Source organism: Scatophagus argus, chromosome 4 (assembly GCF_020382885.2).
Source record: "Scatophagus argus isolate fScaArg1 chromosome 4, fScaArg1.pri, whole genome shotgun sequence".
In the NCBI taxonomy this organism is placed as follows: Eukaryota; Metazoa; Chordata; class Actinopteri; family Scatophagidae; genus Scatophagus; species Scatophagus argus.
In genome coordinates this window covers 11,156,287-11,168,971 of record NC_058496.1, presented here as the reverse complement: position 1 = coordinate 11,168,971, position 12,685 = coordinate 11,156,287, and the positions used below count along the sequence as shown (strand labels likewise).

The window sequence follows — 12,685 nt, the reverse complement described above, 5'->3', positions numbered from 1 at the left end:
GCTGTTGCCACGCTGATCCATCACACACACATACACACACTCAAGACACACAAACAATAAGAGCTTCCTGCTTGCTAAACATGATCTGTTTATTTAAGTGCACAGACAGGGGTGTTGCCAACTGAAAGACCTTGCAAGCATCACAAAAACTGGTAAATTGTTGCCATGTTGCTGTGTCTGAAACAGAAGAGCACCACGCGACTGGTTATTTAGTATAAAAATGTATTTGTGTCACAGAGAGAGTCCATATGCTTGAACGATCATTGACAACTCAGTTCGGATCACTGCGGTGGTGATGATTTAGAAAGCTGAAGCGGTCATTGGCTACAGTTTTGATTGAGAATACGCAAGTCACAATACTTGTATCCTATTAGTCCAGCTTTCAGGAGTGCCTATTACAAGGTGAATAATAATGGCTGGCTGTGGTGAAGAGTGTGACGTTGTTTATCCATTTATTTTTCCCTCAGTGCACTCTGAATCTGAGCCATGTCTCCTGCTGATTCAGTTTTTTTTTGTTTTTTCTACTAAATTAGCCCTGTGCTTTCAAGGCTGAAATCCACCTTGTTTTGGAGACTCATCACATTTGGGCTGTAGGCCCTCCCCGAAGAGAGAGCAAGAGATGGAAAGAGAGTTTATTTCAGTCATTTGAACAGCTTGAGCTCACTTAGAGAACCAGGAATAATTTGCTAAGTTGATCATGACAGTCTGAATTTGTGTAAGCATTTGTTAATGACAAAACAGAGTGTGCTAAGACAGTGCATTCTTCATAGATGAAAACTGTCAACTGTGCTGCATTATTTGGGAAAGTTTGTATTGCCCTGCCTGTTAATTTTCCTCAGTTTGTCAGGCTGTGCCAAGTGCAACGTACAACCAGAGAAGAGCAGCTTTGACTAGCTGTTTATTGTTTCAAAACTGCAGTCTAGACAAATTTGAAATAATTGGCTGGCTTTCTCAGACAGGCACAGATACAATAGAAGTTGAACTGTGTAGGATGTGTCAAGTACAACATAAGCAGCAAGGCTCTGCAGACAACACAATCATAAGGACTTGCATTATTATTAGAACATTTAGTGACTGTAGAAGGATTGTGAAATGTGAAATGCCAAGAATTGCTTAGACTGAAAATTTACGTATCTTGGAGTGTTGCTACGTCAAGATATTTTGGTGGCTTGTTGAGACAAATCAGTCATGAGTTGCAAGTCCAGTCAGAGCTTGTAGCTGTGGTTAAGCATGATGGGTCATAGCAGTTCACACTTGCAGAAATAGCTGAATATGAACATAGGTCAAGGCTGTGGTTTGCCCTGAGGTTATCTTGTGCACTGTGTTCATGATTATCAGCCTTGTGTACCTTGTCCCATAGAGCGTTTTAGATTTGCTGGCCTTTTCAGATTATATTCCAACCCTACCAAATCCAACTGTGGTTGACTTGCAGTAGAGGATGACCAAATCTGCGTCTTAACATTGCTGTGATTATTTGGGGGCACACTGCAGTCTGAATGACACTTTTCATCGGCCTAAATTAACAAAATGTATGAGTGTAAATACTTTGTATTTTAAATGAACCGCTGCAAATATGACTGGTGTGAAAGAAAAAAAAAACTGTAAATTTTCCCCGTTGGATGCCACTTTGACAAAGAGTGGAAAGGAGTGTATTCAACTACAACAAGAAAGTCTAACGATATGAGGCGATACTGGTCATATTATATATATATATGCATGTGTATGTCTGGTGCTGCACATATCTCCAAGTATTCATGCAGTGGTTAGGTATATATTTCTCTTTAATGCTTTAATAGTAATACATTTTTAATGAACAAAGACAGTTTACTTATACCAAAGGCAACATCATGCAAAGCCTGTGTACCCTGTCATGACCAATCCCTCTCCTCTTCTCTCCTCTCCTCCCCTCTCCTCAGAGCCCAATCGATGGAGACTGTCCAGGTAGTTCTGTCTGTTTTTTCTGTTTGTGGTAATTACCTGGCTATCCTGTCACTCCACATCTATTTAGTGGAGATGGGCCTGAGTTAAAATACCAGAGAGGAGGATAATGTGTGACCCGTTTGACTGATCTCTCATTCAAAGTACATCCAGTGGTGTAGATGAGTCCAGGTTCACGGAGACAGAGCGGAGGTGGTGTTGCCTCTAAGCTCATGGACCATGGAAATGAAGGATTATGTAGTAAATTGCAAGCGACATGCAGGTGTTGTGTTGCATGGGATTGGCTGATTAAAAAAAAAAAAAAAATGTTAGCTTGGATATCATTATGGGGAACATAGACACTCATAAAGGAAGTCATTCTTGGAAGTAAAATATATCATTCAGAGAGTGCATATATTTATCCACATAAAACACGACAGAAATATCCAGAGAGGACAGTGAGTGTTGTTCAAAAAATCAGAGCCAAATGAGGATTCCTGAATTGTCTGCTTTCTTTCTTGATACCTCTTGTGGTGAAATTTCGACGTGACGTGAATACTGAGACACAAATAGACTGTCTGTATATGCTCCAATCAAACCAAGATCAAAACTAGATTATTTTCTTCTTTGAAGTTCCACAGGCTTTTCCGCATGTGTCCCAACACTTTACACTGTGTGAATGGTTTTTAACGTCTAGTTCAGCGTAAGTGGTCTTGGTTAAGAGTGTGTGTGTGTGTGTGTGTGTGTGTGTGTGTGTGTGTGTGTGTGAAAGAGAGAGAGAGAGAGACAAAGACAAAGAGGGGGGTAAAGAGAGAGGCAGGTGTAGGCTCTGGGTTATTAGGCCAGGTAAACAGAACAGGGTTGTGTAACTCTGGCTGATAATTCACTGACCTTTACCATTTGCACTCTAATGCATTCTAATAGGCCAGTGGATCCCAGGATGGCTCTTTTCTCACCAACACACATGCATGCATTATGTTGCCCCTTCAGCACACACATACACATAAGTATGTGGTTGTCCTAGAGATCAATGGCCTGGGAGCTGGTATAAACTTACCTCAGCCCATCAAAATGGTGCTACTTTACTTAAACAACAGATTTCAAATACTGCGTGTATGTTCTTCACAGATTTGTACACAATATCTACTTTTTTCATTTAGTCGAAACTTAATGGGAAAGCTAATTTTTTAAAAAATCCAGCAGAATGTTTCATTTACTTCCAAACGTTTACATGAGCACTTTGGGAATTAGTTGATCTGCTTCTTCTTTTGTTCATGTCATTTCTGATTAACTCTGACTGAATCCTATCTGTTTTCAGAGGTGGCTGCACCATGCAAAAGAATGACCGGCCCAGGGACGACAACCAGCAGGACAGTGTAAGTGAGCACCAACTTTCATTGACTTTCATTGTAATACGGGTGACAGTGAAGACAAAAACTATTTTGTGTTTTATTGTTCATTAGATGATAATCAATTTTTCTAAACTGCGATGTTGTAAAGTCCAACCTGATATTTCCAAATTCCTTGTTTTTTTTATGACCAACAGTCCAAACCCAAAGATCACACAAAACAAAAACAAGAGAATGCTTGGCATATTTTCCTGAAAAATACTTGAAAGATCTTGAAAGAAATAAAAAATACACATCTTTGCCATGGTTGGAAAGAAATGTAGGCACACACATTTGACAAGCACGACAACCAATAATTTCAATATTCCTATTTTTAATTTAGGTCCCCTCGCTTCGGAGATCTCTACCTTCAGCTGTTGTATTTATAGCACTGTATTATTCAAACTTCACATAAATTCAAAACTGGTGTGTTAATTTCACTGCATATATCCTTCACCCTCCCCCACAACAGCTAGACTACCATCAACATCTAACCCGCTGTATCTGGGAACTCACATGTTGTTGTCAGAGTTGTGTGCAAGCTGTCCATCAGCCAGTGCTGTCCATCTGGATGTAATAGGCAGGTTTCTGGAAATCCTTACAAACAACTAGAGAGGTCAAAACTGCTGTGTTCAAAGAGAGATAGAGCCCGGATAGAGCAGCAGCAGACACCATCAGACTGATCCCCCACTTGCATGAATAAGAAATTCAATCATACACCACAGCTGTTGACCTTGAGTTGAGGTTCAAACGTAGGGCCAGTATGCAAGTCTTTCAGGTTGGCTGACATCAGAGAGGAAATACACTGCGTATGCACAAAAGACACTTGTGGGAATATCAGCCTAAATACAAATGACAGATTTCAAAAGAGAAATCTATGTCCTTTCCTGCAGGAAGTTTGCCATATGGCCCACTTGACTGAATCATAGTGAAAGATGAGACAGACTAAATGACTGTTACAGCATGGTGCTGAGTTTTCCACACATTTCCACTAAGACATGGTGTGTGAAAAGACCATTAAGCGTTCTCTGTTTGATCAGTCACTGATTGTTATTGGCTGATATTCTTTTTAAATTTAAAGGTGGTCTCTACAAAAGGTGCTCAGAAGAGCTGACCAGATAAACACACAAGACAGTTTCTCTACTCTCTAAAATGCCACAGCGTACTGCAGGGCTTGAAAGGACACAAAACATGTCTGGGATGAACAGACCATCGCTTAGAAAATAGCAAACCGATCACATCGGAACGTCTGTTCCCATACTGTTACTGTAGTTACTGTAACAGCTGGTTACTCAAGGCCTATATAAAACATGAAGGTGATGTGAAAATATTCACGTGGTGCCAGTCCATCTATCCCCTCGGTCACAAACTGCTTGCTGGCAGACCTCACAAATATGTTGAACAGGTTAAACCAACAGGGTACGACAAATCCATACTGAAATCCACAGAAAGAAGGCTAGTTAGCTATTACTCACCTGTCGGTGGTTGTGGCTGATCAATGTGTCATTATCTCTTCTGTAGTTCAAATGTAGTTTCATGGGATAACTGTATAGGTGTTGTATTAAACAGTATATAATTAACAGTTCTGTACTGTAAGTGTTCTTCCCTTTTAGAAAATCTAAATTAATGCTGATGCTGATGAACTCCTGTGGGGAAACACTAAAGCCAGAGGTCATCATCAAAAAAACATCCAAATAGAGACAGGCCGCTCAAACTGATGCATAACATTACATTAGAGCAGAAAGCATGTGGTCCCACTGGCCCAAAATTAGAAAGAGCTGCATAAATATAAGTATTTTTTTCTAAAAAAACAAAACAAAATTGACAACGTTAGAAACAAATGACCTTTAAAATGGAATAAAACCATGACTAATGGAACAGAAAGTGATTGATGATTCACATTTTGTGTCTCTGAGAAGGCAGTGAATTTTAAAATTACACACTGTACACTACTCAAACATGTCCTGGGGTAAAACAACAATTTGAAATTTTTTAATTCTTCTTTTTATTAGTAGTGGGAGTAAGATTACAAAGTAAGTCCTGCAATTCAGTTTCCCATTAAATCTTATCCGTAAAATATGAGCGGCATTTTGTTACCAAGCTGAGGTTTGGTGAGATGAGCAAAAGTCCATGTCAGATGTACCTGTGATGAATGTCTTCATCAATTAAGAAGAGAGCAGGGGAAAAGTGGTGGAAAAGAGAGACAAGTGTGAGAGAAATGGGTGGGACGTCCAGAGAGGACACGTAATTAGAGAGAAGAGAGGAGAAGTGGAGGGAGGGAGGTTAAGGCCAGAAATGAATGTGAAAAACAAACAGAGAGCAGCAGAGATGCTCCCTCGTCGTGCTGAAGGGCATATTGAGGTAGAGCAGGGACACAGGCTGCGCTGATGAATACGTTTCACAAAGCTCTCGGGGGCTGTCCAATCAGGCAGCGCCATTGATGAATAGTCATGAGTCACCTTATCAGCATCACCATGGTTACGCAGATGTGACTGTGGCCCTATGAATCTGATGAGGGAATAGAAATGGGCCAAACGCCGCTCTGTCTTCTTCACGCGCACATCTTGATCACCAATTAGAGCTCAGCAGGGGAGCATCCAGGCCGTGTGTTTGGGCCTCTCTGGCCTCGAGGATAAAGAGGAGGGTTTTGAGTGAGGTGAGGTGAGCGAATGAGGGGATGTGGTCAAGATGACGGTTAGAGATTTAATGCATGGGAAGAGTGCAAACAGGGGGTCGGGGGGAGGATTTCAGCTTGAATCATTTGCTGACTCAAAATCATGTTAATCGCCAGCCAGGCCAGGTGACAGACAGCATGTACAGGTGAGACCCAGCAGAATGAGGAAGGGGGAAGTGGATGACATGATACTAAATGAAAAGAGAGGGGAAATTAGATTGAACAGAATCAGAAGAGGGGGATATTATCAGAGAAGCGGAAAAGTGACTGAAGGATGAGCAGCACAAGAAGCAGCTACAGGAGATCAAATGAAGACAATGGCCATGGGATAATGGAATAAAGGGTTGGGCCACTGAGTAATGATTTATATAATTCCCTAACCACTTACACAGACATTTTACAAAGTGCAATGCTTTGAAGTGCATTTTTGTGATCAATTCCCAAAAAGCTCTAGCTCAAAACACTTGTTGGAATCCCCTTCAGGATTTTAAAGACCTATTAAAGATAGGTACCTCTTATCTACAATAATACCAAGAGATAGTTTTTAGTATTTTGGTTCAGAGGCGAAGGGCTCTCTATTTTTTCTCTTAATCTACCTTCTACTATTTTTATCCAAATGAACATTTTACTGCATCACACACAGTGGAGGTCATTGTTCAGATAAAGTTGATAGTTGCAGTCTTCTTATCAGTGTTTTGATAGGGCCAGTGCAAACAATGTTAATTGTTTTTGAGCTGCAGCTTATCTACCTGCTTATTTATTTATGAGAGAGTGGAGCAATCGATTGCATATTTGAAACATGTAATTAGATTAGCAAGCAACTCCATGCAAAGCAGACATACACAGACTGTTAAGGAAATTGCCCCCCTCGAGCTTGCCAAAGCTCAGACGGGGGTGAATTTGTTTTACCTTTTTGGTTATCTGTGTGCAGCCTGCACTTAAAGGCGGCCCCATGCACAATCATCCAATCAGATTGTTAGAGGGTAAGCAGGCTCAATATTTATTCTTCTGCAGCTCGTGTAAAGAAACATTACCACCCGAGCACCATTCTCATTTCACAGCCTGTTGACTGTGTTTAAAGTGTGATTAATCTTGCATTAGGTGTTTGGTAGGGTATCTCAGTGTGGATGTGGGGTTGATGCATGAAGAGTGGTGTGTGAACCCTGCCCGGGAAGGTCGACTTGGAGGATTCATGGAGCCATTAATCTGCCGCCCTGTTAGTGTCACAGTTTACCCAGATTCAATTCGTGGATGACACATGCAGTTTGTTTCCTTCTCATGTTCCTATTACAAAACGGTCGAGGCACAGCAGCTGTATTGTCTGCAGATACAAAACACTGCAAGTTGGCTTCACTTTATCTCGGTATATTACAGTACAGCGACCCTTACCCTTTGCACAGATGAGAAAAATACAGAAAATGTGTTGTAACTCTTAAGTAACTTCAACCTATCAAAAACCTATCAGTGTTATCTAGCATTATCACTGCATCTGCTGCAAAAGTTTTTCCCTCCCTGTAGATTTGAGGTACTTTCTCGGTATTTCCTCTTATTTAGTCGCACAGAGACCAATGCATCACAGAGCCATGCCTGAAGCAGAGGAAGACTGTAGGTCATGTCCCTGCCAGACATTTTCTCTCTTGCCTTCTAGACTCCTAGAGGGGGTCTCTTTGAAACAAAGTGATTCATGTCCCACACCACCTCCAGCACGACACTTCAGTATGCCACTGTTACTTCTTTATCACCTGTCCTTCTAGTTTTCTCGCACTTAATCTTTTCTCGCGTATCATTTTTCTCACTTTTGCTGCTGAGATAAATAGGAAACATTAGGATATGTGCCGCTTCAGTGTCCTCTGTGTGTTATGCCTCAACAGCTACATCTTGACATTTTTTGCAACCTTGTTAGAAGCATCTATATTTTATCAAAGGTTTGCTTTGTCACATCCGAATCGAAAAAAAAATGTTTGTTCAAACTGTACAGCCCAAGGGGTGATGCAGATATGAATTGTATGTGATACACTGTCACATGAAATTGAAAATCCTATTGCTTCACCTATGCTATGAATGTCTAAGAACAGAATGGTAATTTGCATATAACAGTAGCAGCAGATACCCAGCAGAGGCCAGAAGGTGTTTGATATTTCACAACTGAAGGTAAATAACAGGAAGATTGTTTGAATTCAGCATTACTGCCACATGTGGTGCAACAACACATGCACAGTATTTCACACTGTACCTCATGGCGCTATCACACAGTATCTGTGAAACAGAGGTATTCTGATGACCAAAGGAGGATTTAGACCTTCAAAAAACCAATAAAGGTCTAAACTATTTACTGGCCCTTCCGGTAAAAACCTCTCCGTTATCAATGTGTTATCTTCTTTCTGTTTTTCCCTCCATAAAGCTGTACATCTGCAGAAATTGTAGGATGTTACCTACAGCTGTTAAAAATAAACTTGACACGTGGTCAAAGTTTCACCATGTCATTTCCAAGTCCAATAGGGGGCCCCTTATGTTTTATTTATGCATTAAACCAGTATTGTTCTGTATGTTTTCAATGCAAAACACTGTTCCCGTGTCTGAACACCATATCATTAGCCTATGGAACTATTTATACACAATAGTACACTTCCAATCCCAATTCACCACCTCTCCTTTCTTTATCTTCTGATACATATGAAATCTGCAGTGAAGCTGTGAGGACTGTGTACTGTAGGAACTGAACTGTGTTAATTTTTATTACCCCACAGGATACTGTGTTTTACAACTACATAATCCACCAGACAAAGCAGTAAAAAAAAACACACACCCTGGCAGTAAATACCACCAACTCTCACCATAAAGCTACAGATAAATTTGTGTTGTTGAGGAAAGACAGCATGTGCCCAACAAACCTGTGACAGCTGGTTGTGGAGTAACATGAGAAACAGATATCAAGTTTGCGTAAATAAGTCAGGTTGCACACACTGTGCATTCCTGATGGAGCCAAGGAGGCTATCAGTAAAATGAGCTTGCAGATAAAACTGCTTTCTCTTTCCTTTCTTTCAAATGTAGTGTTGGCTTTCAGAAAGCCAAGAACTGCCTATGTACTAGCAGATAAATGGAAGGACCAAATTGGGTTTTTTTTTCAACCTGGTGATTTACTGCATCTCCTCCAGTAGCAATCTTTCGTTTTCATCTCCTGACTCTTTCCCTCTCTCTTTACCTGTCTTTGTCTGTCTTAACTTCTTTCGCAGCCACTTCTCTCATTGCTCCCGGGGTTTACCCAGAATCCATTTAAGATTCTTTCTTTGATAAGATCAATTGCTAAATTCAGATTGCAGAGATGAATGATGGGCCTCAAAATGTAAGGCTGCACATAAGGAACACAGAGCAGGTTGCCCCCTGGCTTAAAGTGATGATGTGCATTTTAACGTAACCCTTGAAGCATTTTGTGATCACAGCTTGGTGTGTGAAGCCGCTTACAGCTTACCTGTTTCATCTTGTCACCGTGGCTCCTGATTCAGTCTCTTACCAAAAATGATGTAACATACATTGATATAAAGTCATCATAAACTGAAAGAGTGACATTTTTTGAAGAGGGGAAGTACAGGAATGTTTCTCCACTAGCCGCAGGTAATGCTCTGAAACCCTCTGTCTGTGGTGTTGGTAGGACATGCCGTGGAAGGATGAAGAAAGAGGCATCGAGAAACAGCGTTTCTCCAGACATGGACACGTGCACTGCGTGCTGATCATTTCACATATTGTTATTTTTTCATGAAATTATTTCTATGTGAGCATAATTGTCGTAAAACAACAAGAGATGCTGTCTCCACTGTGAGCTTGTAAGCAAGACCCTAGCAATGTCAGCGCCATCTTAAACTCTCTAAAGGTCAACGGACAAGAAAGGGTGCTAATGAAAAATTCAGTTTATGAAAATGGGATGGATTCTTGTTTGCTGACAAAATAACTGATGTGAAGCTAATTGATATGAATTAATTCATAAATCATTCATGAGGGGGAAGAGTAACTTTAATCACCTTTTACACCAGATCTCCGAGTGATACAGTTTAATCCCCAGTGATATAGTTTGGAAATGGAGACAGACGGATGGTAAACAGAGCTGCAGCAGGACAATTAGTAAAATGGAACAGTGAAAAGTCAGTCAGGGATGAATACAGAAGATGACTGAATTAGGATGAAGGGAATGTATTAGAATGAAGGAGTGTGGCCACATCTGAGTCTTTACATGAATAAATGAGGTCTCCATGGGGAAAACTACCTGAATGGAGCCAGTATGATTGCATTTCTGACAAGTCTCTTGATCAAAAGTTCGGATGCACATACATTTTTAACCATTTTCATTTCAAAAGCACAAACCAAAGCAGAGTATGAGTTGTGTTGTGTTTTGAGTTTTTTCAAGTCTGGCTCACAAAACTGCAAATTACCTATTTTATAACGGCATCAAAGATTTCACTGGGTAGTACACGCTGATGTGTAGTATCCTCAGGCAGATTAAACAAACTTTGTCTCTGCACTGCTTTATACCTCTGTACTCACGGTAACTCTTTTTTTCTCAGCTCTTTTTTCAAACTCATATAAGCTAAGGACTCAAGGCAGGAGAGGACCTGTTTTGTGATGATTTATTCACCAATCCACCCAAACCATATTAAATGCACCCTAAATCACTTATATTTGAAATGAAGTATTTCTTCACCCAGACACAAAAGGATATCTTAAAATTGTATAGACCTCAAGTGACGCTTAATCTAAGCTCTAGACAGTTGTAAATTCAGTAATGCCAGCTGGAGTTACATCTCATGCTCAAAGCCTTTTGCCCTGTAAAAGTTGAACACAAACAATAAATAAAGCATTTGAAAAAATTCAAATCGATGTTGTTTTCAACTGAGAGCTAATATTAATTAGCTACTTAGTAGCTACAGTAGCTAGGTAGCAACTCCTGCCTTCACTTTCTTGTTACCTGCATATGTTTCATTTGAAATATTGGCAGGTATAGCAACAGGAGGTAGGGTTTGCCTGCCAGTTATAACAAATTTCTGTAGCAGTTTGTACAAAAAAAAAATCTGCTTTATTTTATTCTTACAGTTTCCTATAAAACAGAAGACTACTTAATCAGTTCACAACATGTTAATTGTTTAGCACAAGGCTGTCTGCTGATGTCATAAAATCTGACCAGTGGCCCGTGCTGCCTGAACAGTTCATCCGGACCATCAATGGATTGGCACATGCAGTACACAGAGAGTACAGAAGAGTCACAGCAGACCAATTAACCTTTCACTGATCCCGCTTATCATAAAGAGCCACTTCAGGCATTAGGAGAGACAGCACAAGTGAGTGAAAATGAAGGGCTGTGTGTATAATCCACACACACACACACACACAAACACACACACACACACACACACAAACACTGGATGTCCTAACCTTTGTGACTAAAATTATTTTCACATGCCATCCATTATTCTTTTAGTTTTCTTCTCATTATTATTATTATTTTATTATTAGTTTTCTTTTTTCTTCTTCTTCTACATATTATTCGGGACATAAACAAACAAAATGTTGAATAGAAAATTACCAAATTTTAAAGGCATAATGTACAGCTATTGTCAATTGCTGCATGTAAACACACCGGTCAAGAAAGATGTTGACAGGCTCTGTGCAGGGACAGGCTCAGGAATATATTTGTTGCGTCTATTCTTTCTTTCTTTCTTTTTTTTTTTTGGAAATTCCTGCATATTATGTCTTTGTCATTCAAGATGAACACTCTTTTTGCTACTTAATCTACTTAATCTGCATATTCTGGTCTATTACTGGCTTATGCATGGAAAAGTAAAAAACCTCAAGGTAAGCAACAATGAAATGCACAGATCATTCATAAAGTGCCTTCATAGGCCAAAGCGTAGTACATAAAAACAGTATTCTGTTTCACTGTAAGAGCAACAAGAAGAGCAAAGGGCCATTACGTAAATCATATGTCGCTGAATATATTGTCGAAGAACTTCATGGTTAATACTGACATTAGATTATCATTAGATCCATCATCCATCTGCTCTACCTTCAGCCAGCTGAAAAGTGAGGGTTCATCATGTTGGCTTCCTCGTTCCACTCTGTAAAGCACCGTCTATGGCAATGAGTCTAATACAGGTAATTATGTAGAAATGAAAGGCTCAATTTCCTCCTGGATGAAGATTGGCATCTTGGTGGATGCAGGGGTGGACGGGAAGAAGGGGGGTTGAGGTGTACAATGGAGGGGAGGGTGAGACCGTTCAATCACGACAAAGAGGGGAGATACTCAGTCACATACATGCAAGTCATTGCTCTGAGAAGTCCTTCTGGCCTAATAGAGACATATTAGTGCAGTGTGAAGCTAACTGCTAGGAAAATTTATTTGTTTGCACTTGGAGGGTGAATAGCTGTTTTTATTCAGCAGGTGCCCCAGGCCATACATGCACCAATCAGAACCTCTGCTTGGCACAGCAATTCAGTGTATTGTATGAAAACCTGTTACACATAAAATAGACCAAAATTTATTTCAACTTGGTGTTCTTATTAGATTATTTTAAGTAAGGCTAAATCACAGACTTAATTGAAAATTCTATTAGCTGTTTTTATGAACACGTCATTTAGAGGAATCTGGTGTCGAAATGTAGTTTTCAAAGCCTCATTGTCTGATTTTATATTGTTCTCACACAGTGCATATTCCTAATAT

General features: G+C 40.1%; 1 protein-coding gene across 1 annotated transcript in view; it reads left to right on the top strand.

Moving 5' to 3' along the window:
• pde4d (phosphodiesterase 4D, cAMP-specific) overlaps positions 1–12,685 on the top strand; it is a 160,228-nt gene that overhangs the window by 13,945 nt on the left and 133,598 nt on the right. Inside the window, exon 2 of the mRNA XM_046387674.1 lies at positions 3,236–3,293. Within this exon, the coding sequence (XP_046243630.1) occupies positions 3,249–3,293 (45 nt within the window). The 5' untranslated portion in view covers positions 3,236–3,248. The remainder of the gene's footprint in view (positions 1–3,235; positions 3,294–12,685) is intronic.